The sequence below is a fragment of the Sparus aurata genome, chromosome 18 (genome assembly GCF_900880675.1).
Source record: "Sparus aurata chromosome 18, fSpaAur1.1, whole genome shotgun sequence".
In the NCBI taxonomy this organism is placed as follows: Eukaryota; Metazoa; Chordata; class Actinopteri; order Spariformes; family Sparidae; genus Sparus; species Sparus aurata.
The window spans coordinates 31,311,250-31,333,758 of NC_044204.1; the positions used below are offsets into that span (position 1 = coordinate 31,311,250).

General features: G+C 42.0%; 1 protein-coding gene across 3 annotated transcripts in view; it reads right to left on the minus strand.

Moving 5' to 3' along the window:
* diaph2 (diaphanous-related formin 2) overlaps nt 1-22,509 on the minus strand; it is a 395,371-nt gene that overhangs the window by 356,652 nt on the left and 16,210 nt on the right. For all 3 annotated transcript variants that reach the window (XM_030396391.1, XM_030396392.1, XM_030396393.1), the window contains exons 4-6: nt 21,593-21,769; nt 15,747-15,851; nt 10,006-10,026 (exon numbers count right to left, since the gene is read on the minus strand). In XM_030396391.1, coding sequence (XP_030252251.1) covers nt 10,006-10,026; nt 15,747-15,851; nt 21,593-21,769 — 303 coding nt within the window. The remainder of the gene's footprint in view (nt 1-10,005; nt 10,027-15,746; nt 15,852-21,592; nt 21,770-22,509) is intronic.

The window sequence follows — 22,509 nt, forward strand, 5'->3', positions numbered from 1 at the left end:
GTGGTTAGGGAAATAGGAAGAAATACCATCAGGTTTGAGTGCAGTCGACGCTGCAACAGCACTATTCCTCAGAGAGCATGACAACAGCGGTGAGAAAGCTCCCAACTAACAGTAATTGGTTTTAAAATAATAGAATTCATTACAGTTATGGCGCTTGTTCAGAAATGCAAACAGGGGAAGAAAAAACATTCACTAGAGACTTGGGCTGAACTGCTTCACTAAAAACCATGGGGAGATGAAAGGCATAATTCAAATGACAATTTTAGAACCCTTAGTTCATTTATATCAGAAGCTCAGAAGATGTTGCCGGCATAATAACATCAAGATTTTTTTTTTCTGTTCTTTTGTTCTACTTACAGGGCTTGGAAGGAACTTTTTTCCCTCTCAATTTCATTCTTTTGTGGTAGCAAATTCCTCCTCCTCACACAGAGACATGCGAGGTGACACACAAACAATCTAGCAAACAACACCCGTCGGCAGCAGGGAGACAGCCAACGGAAAGCTAACATGGGAAATCTTGACAGGAAAGAAGAAAAACACCTCACACATGACACTGAATTTGCTGCTTGTCTTATTAAATGACTGTGTAATTATACACATCAGGGGTCTGCATTGTAAGGTCTTGTGGTTTTTATCACATCCACTGGCAGACTATGTACGATTCAAGGCTGGCATCTCAGGTGTGAAGAAGACATCCACCCAATCAGCATTAAAGAGATCATCTCTCAAGACCACTCAGGACATAAAGAGGCAGGTCAGCCATCTCAACATGATTGGATGTCACCTCACATGCTGGGTCTATGGCAAACATCAAGGACATCACCATTTGGAACACTATACATCTGCCATCAAATCAGCCTCAGGCCAATATCAAGTAATTGGCCCCATTCAAGAAGTGCTCGACGCATTTTGACCACAAATTGATAGAGCCAAAAGCCTTTAGGACATATGTGAAAATATCAGCAGGGATGAACTTTTTTTTTTTTTTTTTTTTTTACTTCATTTTACTCATATTTATTTGGTACAGTACCAGAAGAAAAAACACGACCACCATATGGCTGTGCATTAAAAATTGATGCGGTATGTTAGTGAGGGCACCTGAGCCGAATGACAAGGTGGAGGAAGACGAAATAGTGAGTGCAGCATGTGTGGGGGAGCAAAGACATGCCTCTTAGCCACTCTCTGTCGCCGACATTTACACTGGAAGACATCCTGGCCTGAAAATGAAAGCCATGCCCGGCGGAGGCCATGTTTCAGCTGAACACATGTGGCCGAGAACCTCTGTCACGTCAAGAGCTCGCCGTGTCAATAAGCAAATATGGCTCGTGTGGAGAGGTGGGTTCAGAAGAGAGATTTGATGTTCAGATCTCTGAGGGATACGATGTCAGTCCGCTGGCATAATACTGAGGAGTGACATACAGAGAGAACCATGGGGAAAGGCAGTGATGTCAATGGTGGGGTTCTGTAAGCATAACTGATATGTTGTTGGTATGGAACTGCAGCTGTTCATTAGTGTGGGGCCGGTCTGATAAATAATTCAGGTATGATTGCATAAAAGAGCGGTCAATACAACGGGTCCTGTCGATAGCAGGGCAGGTACGACGTGCTTCCTTGCAGGACATGATTGTGCAAGTGAAGCGTTAAAAGGGGGAGGAAAAAAAAAAAAAAAAAAAGGGAGTGGACTCAGTGGAGGCTGGCTGTCTTCACTCTGTCAGAGACTCAGAATCTGTGCACAGGAAAGATAATAATGATGAATCTGTTCTTTATCCTTCTTTTTCCCCTCTCCGTCTACAGTAGGAGGGTGAAAGTATTGATCGGAGAAGACAGACCAATTTGAATGCCGCTGAGCCATTCCACAGTTATTCCCCCCTTTAAAGATCAGACGTCTAACAAATGGCATTAGTGGTACACATAGCGGTGTGTTACGTGGGCTGAGAGAAACCCATTAGGTCAATTCCATAGCAACAATGTGGCTTTTCAGCCCCTATGCACTGCACCAACTGGCCTAATCAATGGGCACCCACTGCCACCAAGTGCTGGCCTTCAGTACTACAACACTGGCTGGAGAGCTGCAGCTGTTGCCGCCCGCCTCTGTCTGACTAGAGGCGGACCATGACCACGCATGGACAGCTACTGTGTTTATGGCACTGAGAATGATACACGCACAGCGAAAACAAACAGTGCCAAGCAAAACTAAGATCCAATGCCATCAGCACTGTTGTGAAACATCCCCGAGGACCAACTCAATACTACCCTTTTCCTTGAATAAACAGCTACAAGTTTTGGCAGGGCACAATAGAAAGCAAAAGGAGGACGGAAAGGAGAGACCGTGTAATTTGCGAAAAGCTTCGACCAGTTTGGCAGTTTATTACCATCGTAGCCAGCATGCGTGAAGGCGAGGTGGTGCCAACTCAGTCAGAGTAAAACCCTCATTCTCTGGCACTGCTAACCTACGCTTTACCGACCGAGCTTCAAGTAACTCACAGCAGCCTGAGCCTTTATATCGAGCACATGCTAGTTTATTCATATCCAGGCATCCATTCATTCATTCATTCATTCACATGGGGGAAAAAGGGCCAACCAATGAGCCGTGTGCCACTGGTAAACAGCTAAAAAGCGATACAGCTTGAAGGCTGACATTTTAAAACTGTGGCCCATCTCTCCTGAGCACCCTTAGAAAAGAAACTGCAAGCCAGACAATAACACAGCAAGTGATCTGGCCTTGATCATGTCACCAATCATTACAGCAGAGAGCTGTCTGGGGAATCGGGGGGGGAACCTGGCTGTTGATGAGGCGATTATGTGGCTTTACTCTTGTGCGTCCAAGTATGACAGCGCTATGAAAGCACAGTGGCTGATAGGCAGAGACTCTACCTTGTTAGCACTCTGTTGTGCTGAGTGGACTAGTTGGCTGAGCAGTGAGGGCGCTCCCACAGGGCCCGGTGGGCTTACTGCAAGAGTAGGGGGGATTATAAACAGGCCATCAATGTGACTCTCTCCAAACCCGACAGCTTCAACAACTTTGGTCTCCACCCATGTTAACCACAGGTCCTTGTCAACAGCTGCCTCTCTTCATCCTCTGTGTCCTCAAATGTCCTTGCATTGGATCAGTCGCGAGATAGAGACACCATAAATCAGCAGGGTCGATGCATGTGGACCCACATTGGAATCCAAGTGCACATACTGTCAGTGTGAAGTCTGCATTTTTTTGGATGGACCACAAATGCACAAGAGAAGGCAGTCTGGCAAGGTTATGAACCGAAATGCATGACTACGAGCATTCTGCATGATTACAACTAGAAAAAATCAGACAACTTCATCAACCCAAGCAAAATAAAACTAAATATACACACATGTAGGGAAGGATATTAAAAAGCCAAAGAAGCAAATAAAGAAATCGGGAGTGACTGGAGGAGCGGGCGACCATAAAACATGGGGGATACACGGAATTTCACAGCTGTGTGAACAGTTAAAGCAGATGCGATAGGATGCGATGGTGGACGCATACAGAGAGGCGGGTTGTAAAAATATGCTATAAAGTTTATGGAGCCTAATGCAGCCCTGCAGGAGCCTCCCGTCGAGCTGAGCATGCCGACAGTGCCGTTGAGTGTGTGACAGAGCTGTGGGGGAGAGCTGTACAACTGAGAGCATAGCCAGTATTCACAAGCTCCATCACTGATGGGCATACAGTACATAAAATTCACAGATATGCAATCAACAGAACTAAGATTTCTATTTTTTCCCCTCCCTCCCCCTTTGCTAAAATACTGTATCATGCTCAATCTCTCCTGTGCAATATCTTAATCCGAGCTGTAATATGCCATCCAATTCCCTCTATTAGAGCGGCATGGATAAAAAAAACAGTGCTGCTCCGCACACGCAAGACATACAAGCGCGTCCAGACACCAACACAAATACAGAGAGACTGTAAAGCACTGCCATAGCCACTGTTCAATCCAATATCAGCATACTGTGACCACTTCAGCCTTTCATGTTCTCTTCAAAATAACGAGATCTAGCTCTCCCCTTCTGATTGAAGAGAAACGATTGTTTCTGCCTTTGAAAAAGACATATGTTGCGCGGACAGGAGACGTTTGAAGGGAAGAAGGAAGGAAGGAAGGAGTGAAAAGATATAAACAGAGAAAAAAAAAAGAGGAAAAAGAAGACAAATGCTGATGGAGAAGTAACCTCTTTTTCTCATCCCCAGTGGGAGCTGGTGTTGACTTAATCCTTCCCACACAGCCCACCCCCTGTCACAGCTAAACCTTTGCTTCTTCCACAGCCCGCAAAGGTCAATCCAACCATGGAACGCCTGAAGACAAGCCATTCAGCACAAACTAGCAACATTAATTGATAAATCGTGCGTAGACCGTAAAGTTCAACATTACATGACGAATGCGACTGAAGCTATTACACTATCAACAAACTCATTAACTAAGTGTACTGGAATATCTGTCCTTCATCAACTTACACTTTGTCACGCGTTAAATTCATGTGTGTGCATTAGAGATCTCAAGCTGCGTGTGAGACACAGAAACAGAAGCTACAGCACAACACAGCTTAATTCAATTGTGAAGTACCATTATTCGAATTGCTTTCCCAAATCCAATATGGGGTCACAGAATATTTAGAAAGGTGTAATAATCCTACATAAAACTGTCAACAAATCCAAATTTTAAAAGGCTCACGGTGAAATAAAACATTGCAATTGTGTGTGTGCTGTCATCCTGGGTAAGCTCTTGGCAACTGTGGTGTAACTGATGCTCCTCACAATATGAAGTGCTGCTCTGATAACATACAACCGATTCATGTCAGTTAGAAAATAACTAAATACAGGTGTCAAACGAAACAACCCCGAGGGTAGAAGTCCAATCCACCACACCAGTACCTCTGGCTTTGGTTGTGCGTCCAAATGCACACAACTGGCTATCACTAGCATACTGTCCACACACTCCAACAGCAGAGGTAGCTTATCATTATTATTGTAAATACCAATGGGTGGTATAAAAAAGATAATGTCAGAGATGTGCACAAATTAATCGAAAAGTAACTTACAATCACAGATTCAAGAATCTTGCCTTTCAAATACATCCAGTAAATTTGAAATATTGGTATGAGAAATTATAATTTAAAAGTAGTTTGCAATTTGAAAGCTGCAAAAAGACATGATATGCAGACTGATGTTATGTAATTTTAGCCATTTAATAGTATAGTATATGCAGTAAAATGTCATTATTTATCATTATGTAGTTTATCATACAAGTAACTTTATTTTGAGACTTGTCTACAAGATTATGCCACATGCTTTCGTCATTTTTGAGACTTCTCCTAATGATACAGCGCAGCAATAATGAGCCTTCTTTAACTAATGCACCTGCACGTTTGGTTGAGGGTCATGTGACCACGGAGGAGAATCGTGATGATGATTTTAAAAGTTTAAATTTGACAGTCCTGCCTGTAAGACAACAAGTTCAATTTTCACACTTTACTTTCTTAGTAGAGATTGAGAGTGCAGACTCTGGAAAAGAACTAAATTGACTGGGTCAAGGAGCGCAAGCCTTTCAAAAGCTGAAAGCCTTCCAAAAAACTTTTGACATATATCGCCTCATGCATTGGTGTTTCAGCTCTACCAAAAGCTTGTGTTCGCAAAACTATATAACACAGAGGCGAATAAAATGTCATGGTAGTCTGTTGGGTTTTAGATCACCCGTGGCGCTGCAGCAATGTTCTGATGTACAGGCGCCCATGTCTTTGGTACCAACTACGTATTCTACCACCAAGAGCATGTAGGTACTGTCCTTCACACGATGCTTTCAAACCTTTCAATAAAGGGAAGAAACTAGAAGATATTCTCGAGGATTGTCACTAAAGAAATGACCGCATCTGAGTAAAAGAACAGCATAGATTTGATGTCTATTTAAAAAGACAGCCGACTGTCACAGATTTCGGATAAGCTATTCAGCGGTCGTAAATCCTTCCTCGTCTCACTTCTGGACAACTTTCTATGTCCATCAGATGAACTGTGAAAGATGCTTTCAGTCAATCAAAGAAACATCTTATTCAAACAGTCCCCTCCAGAGCATGTTTCCTTGATCTTAATTTAAGATAGAATCTATGGTGAACACTGGCTCAGGGCATGGGAGGCACACGCTATTGATTAATTTTTCATTGCCGTTCTTTTAAAGCACCAAGGACATGTGCCACATCAAATCTGCTCACCCCTCAGCACCCAGTTTAATAGCTTGCTTGAAACAAAACAGTCTTTTGAGGCATGTGGTTTTAAAAGGTAAAGAGGGGCATGAAGGAGGGAGGGCGCCTTGATTTCCTTTCAGGCTCACCATATTTCTTTTTCTTTTTTTTTTCCAAAAGGTCCTTCGTAAGCACTCCTGGCACAGTGAACGAGCACTTGATTGGAGTTAAAGAGGAGCCAGATGTCTGCATGTCCTCATATTCATGCAACTCTCTCTTTCTGTCTCCCTCATTTCCCATCTGGATGCTTCGCAATCCTCTGGTCTTATCTATAACTACTAGTTTACTGGTTATCCTACATTTAGTAGCTCCTCAGTGGTAACAAATAGAAGAGAACAAGTGAACAGGTGATTCACCTCGACTACATTTAAAATCAACCAATCAAACAAGAGAAACACATCAAGGTCATTTGGTTCGTTGGGAAAATAAGCTGTGAGGAATCTTCCTGCTTCTCTTTCTGGGTTCTTGACTGCTGGTCAAAAAAAGTAGCAAAACAAGGAGGTTGCTTATTGACTTTCAATGCTTTGGATGGAAATTGGTCATTTTTGGCTCAGAATCGAATTGATACATTGACAAGTAAGATATAATTGGCAGCTGTCGAACTACTAAAAATCAAAAAAAGAAATACTAAAATAAAATTAAATACTAAAAAAGAAATACATGTACCACATTTAACATTCATGTACACTAAATCTCCTTTCTTAGATGTGCTTTGCCAGCACATGTGAAATGTAACGCCAATAGAGCCTCTTGAATTAGATGGAACTGAACTGAAGTGAAGTGAAGTGAAGTGAAAGGACTCACAGGCAAGAGGAAAACAAATACCTCAAGTTCAACTTGATAATTAGGGAAAGCGTTTCAAGGCTCAATGCTTGTCAAAAGCAAAACACACAAAAACACCTTTTAATTTGAAATGTTGTCAAATATATGGCCACAGAAAGCACTTTTTCTCTGATTAAATCAATGAAAAGTGAATGGCCTTGTAGTTATTCTAAACGATATTCAATGACACACAAATACCAGATTTTAGATGCTATTTCATAAATGATGATTCCTTTTTCTCATTCCACATTTCGAATCTGAACTCTGCGTTGTCACACAGCAGTTTTAAATTGAGGGGGCATCGTCACCCACACAACCATCCACTTGAGAAAAAAAGGTTGATGCTTAAAAAAATGCCCTTAGCCACTTTAAAAAGAAAAGACCAGCCCTTTTATAATTCTGCAGAAAACTAAAAAACTATTACTATAGACGAGCTAGAGCACAGACAACGCAGCCGCATCTGATCTTTTCTCTCAGGTCTGAGGGGTTTTTGTCTCTTTGCTCAAATCCAAGTACTGACAACTATACACAGAGTTGTATACATGTTTACACAACCGCACTAACCATCACCGCCTGACATCTCAGGGCTAACCAGCGTGTTACCATGGAAATAAACAGTCATCTGTCCAGTCATACAGATATTGATTACCTCCCTGTGGTCTGGAGATTGCTGCTTTTCAACACATCGAGCACACACCCTGCTTCTCGCTCATGTGCGCTCTCACTCCCATAGTCTCAGCAGCATTCCGTCCGAGCTGCAGCGCCTGTCAATGGTAGCGCGGAGAGACGGAAGTCTACTTTCACAGAAACGCTGCAGGAGTCATTGACGGGCTGTTACAACGTGGCCCTTGACTTGTGACGTAAATCAGGCCAATCTTTACAGAGACTGACGCTATAAAGCCGTCGCAGTGGTCAATACGCGCCTGCAGAATAAAGCAAAGGAAGAGCTGTCGGGTCCGTCTGCACAGATCGAGGCTACGTGCAGGGCTTGCTGTTATTACCCGCGTATGTGTGCTGCTCCTATTTCCCTCAATCTTGCTTAAGGAGGTGGAGAGAAAATATGAGACTTAGCAGTGTTGCACACTTACACGCTGGTCAGACTGGATTAGAGCCAATTCACACAGTGCTCTATTCGCACCTCTTTCTCTACTGGGAGAGGGGAAAGTGCCAGAGAGATTTCATGCCTGAGACAGAGGAGTTACAGTTGCATGTTCCCTATAGACAATCCTAACCAACACTCTCCCTCAAGCACATCTGAGAGCGCTCTATGCCACCGACGCACGCTGACAGCGTGAAAATGGGAATCTGCCAGCCAAGCAGGGAGCTAACTGTAGACCACGATCAGCTAACCCAGCTAAATGCTCTCCTTGTTTTCTTCCTCTTTGAGAATGACAGCCAATCGCTTTCAGTATGTTAGCCCCATCCGTAAGCTACAGCTACATCTACAAAACTGACACAGGGGTTACAAAGTTCAGGTCAAATGCTTCAGTATGCTCTTGAGTTTGAGCAAACTTCTCTTGAGGCGTCACGGTTGTAGAACTTTTAAAAGTAGGCCTCCACATCTCGGATGAGCAGCCATAATACAAGCTGGGGTAAATCTGTCATATTCCATTTACTGAACACAATGTGTTCAATGTGTGGATTGAGAGCAACTCCATCCACCTCCATACAGGCCAAGTCAAAAAACCCACTCTTCCCACTGAAATAACCAAGCACAAAAGAGCAGTTTGACAAAGAAGGAGAGAACGCAATCGATACAAAATGCCTCTGTAAAATGCCTCAAAGAGAGAGGTTTGTCTGAGAGCACGGGCAGCGCAGAGGCCAGGTCACACTGTCCTGCGTTACTTTGCCTGTGTTCCTGTTAGGCTTTACAGTCCTCTTAATCCTTACCAAGCTCTCAGAAAGGCAATGAAATACCATTTAAAGTGACAATCGACGCTCTCTAAACCAATAACAAAGAATTTCTCTTTTTACTCTTCTAGAAGCACCTAAAAAAGAAAAAAAAAAAAAAAAAAACAAAGCCCATTCTTTATATCAAAAAAGGCAACAGGGTGCCACTTTATGGGATCTTAAGAAAGAAAATAAGCAATCGGCATATTGCCATGTGGAGAAAGTATAAAACTATAACCGACACATTAATGGCATGAATTAAAGTTGCTAAGACTATCTGGGAGGTGGTAAATGACATCAACAACAAAAACAAGAACATGCATTTGTAAGAAAACAGTTTTGTGCCTTAATTTCTTTCAAACACAGAGTTGTTGACAACAAATTCAAATAAATAGCCACGAAAACCTCCTCGAGATAATAATGTGTGTGTGCTCAAAGCTTTTATTAAGTGATATACTGCATATTCTCAGTATGTGTTTCCTCTCATAAACATACTCACAGTTAAAGCCATTTAGATGCAACATGTTCTGATAAACAGATTAGATTGCAGATGAGTGTTTGTGCAAAAGCTATCGCTCTTTGTTGGTATTACAATATCTAAATGCTAATAGGTGTTAGGCTGCAATCTGTTTCAAAAGAGAAACAGCAAAAAAAAAAAAAAAAAAAACAACAAAAGGCCTCCCAGTTCATTTCCAGGCTGCATAATTTCAAAATCCCTCATTTGAAAGTGCGACCATTTACATGCAGGAATCGTGTTGGCAATTTATAGCCTTTCCAAATTACAGCCCATTAGCAATATCAAGCCCGAAAAATAAAAATCCAAGCCATAAAAATGACCTCACATGCACAGTTTGGAACGTGCAATACGACATTCTTCCAAAAGATTTAGAGATAGATATATGAGTGTGTGTGTGTGTGTGTGTGTGTGTGTGTGTGTGTGTGTGTGTGTGTGTGTGTGTGTGTGTGTGTGAACAGGGGGGTGAATGAAGGCAGATACACAGAAGGAACAAGTTTGAGAAGCCAAATAAATAATGGGCTACTTACCGCAACTTTGCTCCCAGTTATCTGCATGCAGCGATCAGCGGAGAAGGTTAATGTGCAAAGAGACACAAACAGCACAATCATTAGTAGGCCAGAGAATAGTCTCAATTACAGGTTGGTGCATTAGCGTAACTTGTGTGACATCACAAACATCCTTCACACAATTATGGCACACACTGTACAACAACAACAACAATTTCTTTAAAGCCAACAAGACAACCTTATCATTATAAGCACATAGTGAAGATAATGTCTGTTTGGCAGCTTATCATTTTCCAATTGTTCAAATTGTTGAGAGGAGGGATACATGAAAATGTGTCTAAATGAAAACAAAAAAGAAAACAAAGGAAGTCTCGGAGCATGTACAACCTCCACTCCAAAGACTGTTTGGACGCTGTGTAAAACACACAATACAACAGAAGGCGACAATTTGCTAATCCTTTTTGACACATACTGCATTAAAAACAGTCAGTGATGGAATGTAACAATTTTGAGTTATTTCAATTTTAGTTTAGTTGAGTATTTCCATTTCCCCCTACGGTTTACTTCCAATCCATTACATTTTAGTGGCAAATAACTGTACGAGTGCCGCCACTAAATGTTTTTGATAACTTTATTTACAAGTTACTTTGCAGATGACATGCTGCATCAGAGCCAAAGCAGCGCATTTCTGAAAAATAATTAATTTCATCTGCAACTGGATGAATAAAACACTGATGCTGTTAACCAGAAATATGCTTGATCCGATAATAAGCAAAAAAAAATGTATTACCAGAAAATTACTTTTGATACCTAAGCTCATCTATTATCATTATTAGACTTTTGTGTTTGGGTTAACTCCAGTGCTGGTCGTACTGGTGACATACACCTTTACCCCGACATTTTTTGGAACGAGGGTTGTACATGGCAAAGGTATTATCAATGCAAGGCAGCAACAACTGTGGAACGGGTGAATCAACATGTATAGATGTTGTGGCAAACTGTGCTTCTAACAGACTGACTAGTAAAGACTCGGACCTGAAAAGGAGCAGTGGCTAGTGCGGACAAAGAGGCAGCAGAAGGTCTCCCTGAGCTGATATCAATCTGCTGCCATTTATGTCGGGCTTCAGTTGTCAACTTTGTGTGGCGGAGCTACCTTGAGCCCATGCAGGCGGCACAACTCTTGGAGTTTAACCTTGTTCTCTGTCAATAGGTGGCAGGTAGCACTAGTATTTTTTATGGCTGCAACTATGGGGCTTGTTTCACTGTGGGAAGGCATCCGTCAGCCGAGGAAATGTATTCTATACCGTCGCCGAGCTCTTCTTTCTCTGCGACATGCTTTGGAGGAAATGCATTTCGATGGCAGGAAGTTGTTACTGGACGCACTGAGCCCCTTTGTCTTTTACCTCCTTCTCTTCTCTCCCGCCCCTTTTCTCTCCCCCTCCTTTCATCTCCCCTAATCTCCCTTTCCATTTCTTTTATTGTCACTCTCAGACTCTCCGAGTCTGTGGCCATTTGATGCTTGATTTCCCCTTTCCATTCCTCTCCCAAGAGTTTATGACAGCCATAAAGTCCGTTTTACACGTGCCACCACCTGATCAGGCGCATGCGACTTTCTAATCACACTGTGTATCCACATTGCTCTCCAGTGAATGCAGCGTGTCACTGTCTAGCTCTGGGGGACATTTTATCTGAATACTGCAGGCTCAACACCTTGAAATGAGCCACACTGTCTTCACTCGCAACTTAGATATTTTCCACAGATGTTGGTGCCTACTACATTGGATACATATTTTTGAATTTTGTTCAGGAGCAGCTTGACCAAAGTTACAGACACTATCTTGAGGGTGTAGTCAGGGAGGAACTCGAGGGGGGCGAGCACAAACAAGTTGTTTTTTTCCAATGTAACACCTTGTTCTTACCACCACAAGGGCAAAACTCCTTTAATTTGCAACCTTAACTGAAATTTTGAATTTGAGTTGTGCTGTGGCTCATAATACAGTAGCAAAACTACAGGGCCTTCATTGAGCATCTGTTGCTGCGTGTGCCATACCACTGCCACCCTTGTCAGCAGCTTTTGGGCAGATTGAGTATCGAGAATCGGCGGTGGAGTTCGTCGGTGAGATTTCACTCTTGGAACTTTTACACTGAAAGGGTTATTTATTTTTCCTCCGGTGTGTCCTGTTCGTAACGGGCAAGCTAAAAAGAGAATAGCATAAGCAGCAGATCATCCAGAGGACGTGAAACTTCTTTTTCATCAGGTAACATTCTGAATTAGACAAATTGTTTTACCAAAGCTGATAATCGAAGTCGCAAAGGAGTGAAACATTTAGTTTCTCTGAGTGCCTCCACCTCTTTGCCAGTGTCATTTGCAACTTGTTATCATTCATGTTCTTGATTAAAAGTGTCAATATTAGCGAGAACGGTGTAAAAAAAAAAAAAAGCTGCTTTGTGCTAACAGTTTTGAACGGCAAATACAGACTACCACGACCTTGTGGAAGTGGAGAATTACTTTGTCTCCCAGAGACGCACATCGTATGAGCTAGTAGGCTATCGACTGCAGTCTTTGCGGCGTGTTCAAGTGCAGCTTTTTTGGCCCGAGACATGGGCGGCATGGCGCGGCATCCTCCATCACCATTTATTCTTTGATGTGGATTGGGTGTGTCTGGGCCCTCTGAATTTTCTGGTCAAGACCAAATGTAGCTGTTGAATGAAAATACTAATTGAAGCACTCATCAGTAAGGGCCTGGATGATGAGAGCAAAGGGGGTCAGGGTCCATTAAAAGGAGGAGGTGGCACATTGATGGTCAAATCAAACAAAAAAAGCAAGATTTGAATAAAACTGCCAAATTAACACTGGACAATCCCCCCTTCAAAGACCCTGCCGTCACATCCTCCCAGCATCTGAGACACAGCACGTTTGAAATGAAACAGGGAAAAAAATAATAATAATTGTCAGGAGCCAAGTCCATCTCTGAGAAATAAGTGATTGTATTAGTGCAAAAAGGAATTTGGGCAGTTTTAATGATGTTGGCACACTTTTATAGAAACACAGAAGAAGAAATGAGGTGAGAGGGAAAGGTGACTGTTCATGCAAAGCTGATGGTCAAGGATGTCCACAGACACACTCCTGCAAGAGCAGAGCTGGAGTCTATTGAAACACAGTTCACATTTAAACGAACAAGGTCAGTGCACAATTATCCCTTGAAAAGACGGGGAGGATAAGAGATTTAGCGTAATCTTCGTGAGTAAACAAGTAATAATCTTTTCTACTATTAGCAATCATGTAATTCCAAGTAGAAAAATTGCCCAAATAACTGCATAAATGATGAATCCACACACAAAGTCGAATACTTCGAAGGAAACCTCGAGCACTTACAGCACAGCTATTGAACTCAAGGTGCTTCATCTCTTTCCATTTCTGCTGCAGAGAAAAAAAGGCTCGTTTTTTGATGGGCAATTGAGATGATGCTCAATTGGGCAGGTCTGCGAAAACAGCCACAGAATACTGGAAGATATGTCTCATCTTATATTTCTTCTCCCACCAATATTTACTGATTTAAACTTCCAGCTCAAAGCAATTTAACTGCATACTTCACTTTAACTTAAGTACACCAATTTGTGTTATGTGGTCGGGCTGGGGAGAACAAATGTCCTGTTTGTAATTCATTGGCTGTAATTTAACATGCCTTTAAAACAGGATGCTCCTATAAGATTAATATCAACAATTCTAGTGGGACCTTATCATATGATTTAGAAAGAAAAACAAACAAGAAAATGAGATCAACGGTGAATAAAGGCTTTCCCAAGTCCCAAGACTGTCACCACACGATGCAGTACACATCTTTGGTAAAAAAAAAAGTCACTTTAACAATGAAGGCGCCTCAACAACAATAAAAAAAGACACCCCAACATGTGCAGAGGCACCACCACTCCATTAATCACCAACATGTTCTCATTTAGTCCACACTGCATGCTCATCAGCAACCACAAGCAACATTAGCCCCAGATAAAGTACCTGCCTAGCCCTGCAAGAGAAATCCATTTCGGTGGTGGAATTCTTTCATACATGTGTAGGCTCACATTATATGGGTGAGAAACTGGACTGCAATCATGACACTGTCCTACTAAGACTGACTTGGGCATCTAAATCTTAAACAAATGTCATGTATTTGTACAGCGTGAGCGCAGGATCACTGTAAGTCAGTTTATACAACATCCTCACAAGCTGCAAGCTGGAAAGGCTGGAATGCTTCAGTGTTACTCAGATTTCAATCAATATATTATATTATTATATTTCAATATCATATATTAAGTTAGATATGGTGTGAAGTAAATGTATCTGCTAATGAACAAACTTAACTCATTTCCAAAGCAGCTGAACAGGGTCCATTAAAGCCCTGGATTATACAGTTCAGTGTAGGTTGCTTCATTTTGCTGCTCAAGTAAAGTATATTCTAAGGCTTGTAAAACACTAACATAAATGCCCAGCTCCTGTCTCTCTCATTATCAGCTCTCTAAACTATTAAGATCAAGCTAATCTGTCGTCATGGTCACTCTTGTATTTCAGTGTTTGACAGCGTCTGTGCATGTAAAGACGTCCTACTGTAACCGTATGCACACTTGCATGAATCTGCATATGCACTGACATCCACCCATCCTCCTCCTTCAGTCCTATTAAAAGTGATAGCAGGGTGCTGACAGACATCACATTTTGTCCTCTGTCCTTTGACTACACAGATTATGTTATTCATTTGAATAAAGTATCAGTGCTCACAAAGCATAATGGGCCCTGTGAGGAATTCAATCATCTCGGATAATCATCATTATCAATAATGCCAGTTAATTACCATAACAATGAGGAAGGTAATAAATGATGATGTCAAGAGAGAGCTACCAGGTTCGAGAAGCAATGGGAGCAGAAATCCGTCCCTTTTTTTTTTTTTTTTTTATTCTTTTCTCTCCTGGTCCTCGGTGCTCACAAGGTTTGCCATTGCTCCAAAAGAGGATCAGAGAATTAATTTTACATTCACGGATTACTGTCATAAAACTGATGTCTTTGGATTAGAGTGATGATCAAAATCCAGATTACTCCGCAAGAACGGGCGACATAATCCTAAACCTATTATTTATAATGAACAGACCAAGTAGTTGTTAACAGTTGTTTTGACAAGCACTCAGAACAAAGACAAAGTGTGTGGTGCAGCTGACAATAATATAGCTCATGTTGAACATAACCTGAAATGTTTGACTTTCCTCAACCTTTGTACTTGTGTGTTTTTTACTGTAATGTTCTTGAACCCAACAACCAAAGGCACTGCCACCACTGGGCATTAAAAAAGAAAAACTCCCATGCAAGGACACGACTGGACAACCAACAGTTTGCATGCAAGCACATGACCGGACAAGCACTGACCATCCACACCTAGCATTGAGTGAGTGAGTGGCTTAAAATGTACATCTAATAGCCTGCAATGGCAGATTGCGGCATAATTTGAGAAAAAAATAAAATAAAAACAATGAAGAAAATGAATCAAAACTGCAATCAAAGATGTGTGACTCAAGCATGAAGGGTGGAGAGAGAGACGGTGACAGAAGTGAGGGTGTGCAAGAACGGATGATAAAGCAAGCCACAAAGCAGGAGGATCAGGTTAAAACTCATTTGGAGTCGTGTGGAGTGTCACGATACTTCATCTCGTACAATTATTCAGTACATACTCTTCAGTCTATTAAGATAGAGCACTCCGGTTTGCGCTCTCACTTACAGATTTGGCAGTGGCTGAGATGTACTGAACCACCATCTCGCGTTTGGTGCTCAAGTCCTTTCCACGTAGAGGGGCTTTGCGTTCCTCGTTCAGGTTCATGTCCTCCTGCGTACATAAAGAACAGCGGGGAGAAGAAAGGTTATGTAATGGTGGAGACCGAAACAGAAGAGGATCTTGAAAGGAAAACTTGTGATTATTTCCTGAGCTGTCGGATTAATGCTTACAGTGATGCGCAACTTTGATTGAGAATAAGAATCAGAGCCAGTTTTATTGCCGTGTAGTTTTCCCACATACGCTTTTAAGATTTAAGATAGAAAAATCAAACATTATAAAAAATAAAAGTGCACACAACCTGGGTATTAAAAATTATATAATATATAATAAATATTTATTTTTTTTAAAAGAAAAGGAATGTTGTTAAATAACAACCAAGTGATTTCCAACTGAAAACTTTAAAACAGTTTATTCATACGATGATTTTTTTCACTAATAAGAGGTAAAATTTCAGACCAAGCAACAATTATACCTTCATTTTCGCTATAACCAATTTACATGAGACCCCGTCCTTCTACACTTGAATACGTTCACTTTCCATCTATGTTTCTTTGACAAAGTCACGAGGGGCGGCAAAAGGAAATAATAGCAGTAATAATTAGTCCTTGAAACTAAAAGTAGCAAGGCCAGAGCAATATAAACTGTACAACCCAACTCTGAACAAGAGAGCAAAATCAAACAACACGCTGCTTCTATTGAGGCCATGCAATCACATCAGATAGGCTGGATAGGCAGTATCTGCGTGTTATTGGGAGTATTATCTTCGTGCTACTTTAATTCTGCATCACAAAAGAGGTCTTTCATGTGGGAGACATCAGGGGATGAAGCGAAGGCCGGACAGAGCACTAAAAGCTAGGGAATGACATGATGATTAGAATGGAGGGGGATGTTTATCAGAAGCACTCTCTCACAAAGAGACAGCTAGAATGAACTGAGAGAAAAAACATCCTCTTCAGGGTTTTAGGGATCGAGAGCTGAAAGTTGTGGAGCCATGCTGCCCTCTGCTGGGGAGTAAGGACAAACCATGTGTCCTGACGTGGCTGATCTAATTTAGCTGTGGTTGTCCTCCATCCGATTTAATGTCAAATCCGTCCGATAAATTAAGCGCGTCACTCCTAAATAAGAACGGTGTAATACAACGGTTTGTATACCCGACTACAAGCAATCTGATTCAAACTGTTTTGCCTCATTTGTCAGCGAAGCATCGGCAGGAATCCCATCCGGGGGCACCGTGACCTAAATTCCTCCGACTACATTACCTCTAGTAAATACCCTCAGAGCTAAAAAGCCATTAACATCCTTTTTTTTGTGGAACAGGGAGGAGGAAAAAAAAAAACGGGGCTGAAAGTTTTACAATTGGCAGTTTTTTCTTTTCTTTCACCCAAGAAAAGCAGCAGGTTTTTTAATTAATCTCTGAACCCTGCTAATTTATCTGCTTAATTGGCATTCAATAAACGAGGCAAAATGTGGCGGGGTGGGTATGTTGCAGCAGGGGTAGGAGTGGTGGGGCCTGCGGGACGCTTGTCAGGGGGCAAACTGGAGGAATGAGCCCTCCACGTTTAGTCTCCAAAATTAATGCTCTTTTATTAATTATGCCCTCACAGGCTACATGAAAAGAGTCCCAGGATGTCTTCCTCTTTGCTGCTGGTGGATCTGAAATGATGAGAAATTTGAGCTTGTATCAATGACAGAGGATTTCCAAAGAAATACCTTCTTGATCTTATTGTCCCGTGTTTGTCTTGAAAAGCTCTTTTCTAACACCGATCGTTCACCGTTCGTCTTCCTGTACGCTAAAATAATGTCACTCCGCAACAGAAATCAAGCATAATGGACACGAGTTCTAGGAACACTGTTCATCCCACTATCAACACCGTAGATGGCGCAGTCCATGAGCAGCACTGACAGTGTCTCGGTGTTTTCAATTCTTCCGACCCTGTCCTCCAGGACATTGGATTTTAAATTAAACAATGACTGAGGTTAATTAGATGACTTTCAGCTTTGAGGGTGTTTGACGCAGTTCATACAGTTATTGGCTCAGCACACTCCAAGTCGGGTTCACCCTCGATCCAACTGAGCAGCTGTTTCACCCACTAAAGACCCGAAAACAAGCCATAAGTGAAAATGGCCGCATTACAGGCCTGGCAGTGCAACGTGAGGGACGATACCAGGCAAATGCTTCAGTTTGTGGACCTTCAATTTTCAGAAAGCTGAGGCTTTGAAACCAAATATTAAATAATGCTATCTTCATTTTAGCTTTTGATTTATCCTAGTAATCGTGTTCCCATAGCTACAACTCCTACGTGGTTACTAATCTAATGTAGAAGTAAGGCGTCTTACATTTAAACTCAAAGTAAACATGTTTGAGTTTATAGCCATTGTTAGATTTTAAATCCAATGAGTTCTAACTACACAGCCAAAACAACAAAACATGTCACCATCGTTCTACCCAGGGACCACCCTCTATATAAAAAAATATAAGATGAACATAAATTCCAAAATCCTGCGGCACACTGTGGCTGCAAATACAGCCTGATCCAGAGTGCCACAGGCGCCAAATCACAGAGAGGAGCAATTAATGGCTACCATCAAATATGTCTGAGGATGAAATGGATACGGAGAGCCCAGGCTATGGGGAAAAGTGGATCTAAGAAAAGTAGAAGACGTATAAAAAAATGTTGTGAAATGTTTTGATTCAGCTGTGACGAATCGATTATGGTGTCCACTACCCTCAAGTCTGATCCGTGTGTGCAAGGGCACACACAGTAACTCTCCTGTGGGCTGGTTTTAATGTCCTGGTGCAGAGTGTAACTGCTGAGGGATCACATAGGAGCTTATTACTCAGAGTGTTCATCCTGACAATGGCGCGCAGAGAAGCATTATAAAACCTCAAACTAGCCACAGCAGCACTGCAATGTGACGTTCTTCTTTCACTAGCAAAACTCAGTATTTCTCGTAGCAACGAGAAGACGCTCTAAGGAATGGTAACAGAGACAAACTGACACTGGAATCAAATCAGTTCAGTCGATCCTAAATGAGGATGTCGCGCTGTTGGAGGTTTTCGTGCTGACGGACAAGTAAAAGCCTCGTTTGGGTAACAATGCCATGACTGCTAACGACCACATCAGCACAGATGACTTTAAGTGCCAATATGCTGTCAGTACTGGCACAAAATCACACCATCAGGGAGATTTATGTCTGGATGGACTGTGCAAGCTCATGTATCTGACCTCACCAGATATCACACCTCTGCTCTCCTTCAGTGGTCCTTTTACAGACAATAAAGAGTTGATTAAAGGGGAATTCACTAAATGAAGAGCTTCACAGCTCACCAAATAACTGATGGAATTAGTCCAGCCGATATTTTGCGAGCTACTGTGGTCCTAGGTTGAACCTCTTGGATTCAAGTCACTGCGCCACAGCTGCCTACTTAGCTACATGCAAATGCCGGACATTTCATCAGTGGATCTACTGCTGTGCATTTTGATGAGGGGCTCTGAGTTCCAGCTGTGCACATCTTGGGAAACCCAACAACAGGAGACACAGAGTCAAAACATACACAACACGCTTTGAAAGGCAGTAAATGTTTTTTTTTCATGCATTTTTTACTTTCCCTGTAGTTTTATGAATATACTTCTGCTCTCAATGGTGAGCTTCAAAAATGTATAAAAAGTTCATTTTGATTTCCTCCCCCAGCAACTCAGTGTTCCGGCCCATATTTTTCCAGATCCCTTTGATGACCTCTCGGTAATAGGCTATGCTATTTCGGCTTTGAGATACGCGTTGCGATGTGTAAACCACTTTCCAGAGGAAAAAATGTTTTCATTTTCTCCTCATTAACGCACAGCAGGGGGTCTAAATAATATGGCATGGGCCATCCTTTCATTTGAAACGGGCTGGACATCCAAGGCTGTCACATGTAGCACAATAAAACCAATCAATAACAAATGTCTGGAAAGACAAAGAGAATAACTACACTAAACGTGTGTGTGTGTGTGTGTGTGTGTGTGTGTGTAACATATAAAGAAACAGAGGGATAAAAAAAAGACAGACGGATGCAAAGAGAAGCCACGAGCATCAAAAGAAACTACCCACCTCTGTCATTTTACGTGTTTGTTAAATCAAAACAGAAAAGTTTGCAGTCCATGAGAGCGCACAGCGGTGGCTTCAAAAGCACATAAGTAAATAACCCTTTTCTTTCTGATTTCATTACTTTAATTACACTTCCCAACCAAAAGTGTCAAGCCCTGTCAAATGTCAGAGCAGCAAACATGCCTTCTGTGTCGTCTGTCACTGAGCAAATTGAAGCCTGGGTTTAATGTCACGCCGCTGTGAGCACAAACATAGTAATTGAGAGGTGAACTGAGTGACAGGGATGAGCACCCAGGCAAAAAAAAACACCGAGCAGTAGCCTGATGAAAACCAGGAGCACTGGTCGCATTTCTCTGGCCCTGGCAATAAAGACCATTGTATGAGAAAAAGGAAAGGCAGGCAGCGTACCACACACACACACATGCTCAGAGACATTATCCACAATAGTACACACAACCTATGCAATGAAGCTAGAGTAATTCAGCTCCCCACTTCAAAGAGATGGGCTGAAAGCTTTTTGTTAGATTTCAATCCTGCAGTACATAAGGCCAAAAATGCATTTCAATGGAGAAAATCACGAGTGTGACAGAGCTTTGACCTCACAGACGAGTGCGAAGTAAATTTCAAAGTTTGGTGGTCTACTGACAGTGGCCCAGGGAACACATAGGTGGAGCTCTGCTTCACAAAAGCTTCTGAATCTGAATGCCAAACGTATTTATATTCAGTACAAAAACTGCATATATCTTAAGTCAAGGACACGCTTACGAAATTGTTCCATACAACTTTTATGTTAAACTTGGATTGAAGTGCACATGTTCCGAAATTTTTTTTACTTTCTATCAACAGCGAACTAAAGAAGAGGTCCTGCGTTACCACATGAGGGGGAACAGCGGCTGCGACTGGGTAATCAGTTCTGTGGGCTTTCTCCCAAGTATTCATTTGTGAGGCTTTAGCCAGGGTTGGGCCAATTTGAAAATTTCCAAACCGGTTTGATATGAGGCTTAGAAACCGAACCACACCTATGCCAAAATGCACCACTAGCCGTCGCATGTGAATCAGCCACTCCCATGACACAAAGCCCACACAGCCAGAGCTCTGTTTGCAGATGCTGACATGCACACTAGAGTTACTCGGACTTGGATTATTGAATGCATGTGTGTGTGTGGTACGTGTGATCAATTACGGTAAAATTCAACCTGCAGGCTTAGTCACGAGAACTGCAAATCACGACGTCTTGGTAGGAGAATTTTATCAGGACGGATTATTTAGGAGGACACAAACAAGTTTAGGATGTGCGTAAAACAAAAGAGAAAAGTGGAGCTTTGATGAGCAGTAATTTCTTTACCATCTCTTTTGACATGCCTGGCAAAGCTTGTTTTACTAAGAAAAGAGATTTCATCAGCATTTAAACAAGGACATGGCGATGGACAGATATGGAGATCTGTGGGGAGTAATACTGGTACACAAGCGATTTTCAAACTAAACTTCTTCCTTTTCAAATTTCTCTCCACCAACATTCACGACAGCTGCTCTGGTTCTCTACTTGTGTGCCTTCTCCATTTAAGATTTATGAATCAGTTGAAGTTTTCATAATGGAATGCTGATTATTTATTAGTTTTTGGCATCTGTAATAAAACAGTTGTGAAGTAATACAGATGACCCCATGCAGGGGGGGAACAATGCGAGAGAAATACAAAGCTCACCATCATCTTCTCGAAGAGGTCGATGATCTCCTTTTCCGAGAGGTTCATGGAGCGGTCGTCGAAGAGGGGCTGAGGAACAGGCAGCTCGGTCTGCGTCGTGAGGGGATCTGTCGGGTGCTGTATGAGGGGCTTCTCCTTCTTCATCCCTGTTTTCCTGAAACTAGTTATACGATCACGCTGAAAGAAAACAGAGCATTTGAGTTGTTAAATATTGCACAGGTCAAGTATACAGCTCATGAATGCTGATTTACCCTGGAAGGAAACAGATTTTTTTAGAAAGGAGAAAATATGTTTCAACTGCCTGCAACCTGGATCTCAGGGTCAAAGAGTTGTTCTGTCCTCTTCTTTCAGAGGACACTGTTCACCACAATTTACAGTTAACACGTTTGACGTGCCTGCTGACCAAAATAGTGTATAAAATAAAGACGATCTGCTGATTTAGCTTCATATCAGCCAAAATCCTTGCGAGCCAGTAAAGCGAAAGTCCAAATTTTTGCACGGGTGGACGGCATGATTGCATTGATATCTGTTGGTTGAAAGGTTCAATGTGTTGCACCTCTGACCGCACCTAACATGTCTCAAGTGACCACACCTGATCACACCCAACTCTGGTGAAGCTTTAAACAATATTGCATTGTTAAGTACAGCGCACACCCACTACATGACTAGTGCAGGCATGTTATTATGCCTGGGTGCATTTAAAACAGGACGACAAGACGTCTATCGTCATATAGGTGAGATGTCATGATGCTCAGTAAACGGTATTCTTGGAACGCCGACAAATAGAGGAAACAATTTTGTTACTATAAAATCCTTTTCGCTAATGGGTTAAAATCAATATGCTTCACTGGTGAGCATAAAAGTTTTCTTCGTACATATTTGGCCACAAGGTGGTGGTGAAGGAGAGATCATTGTGA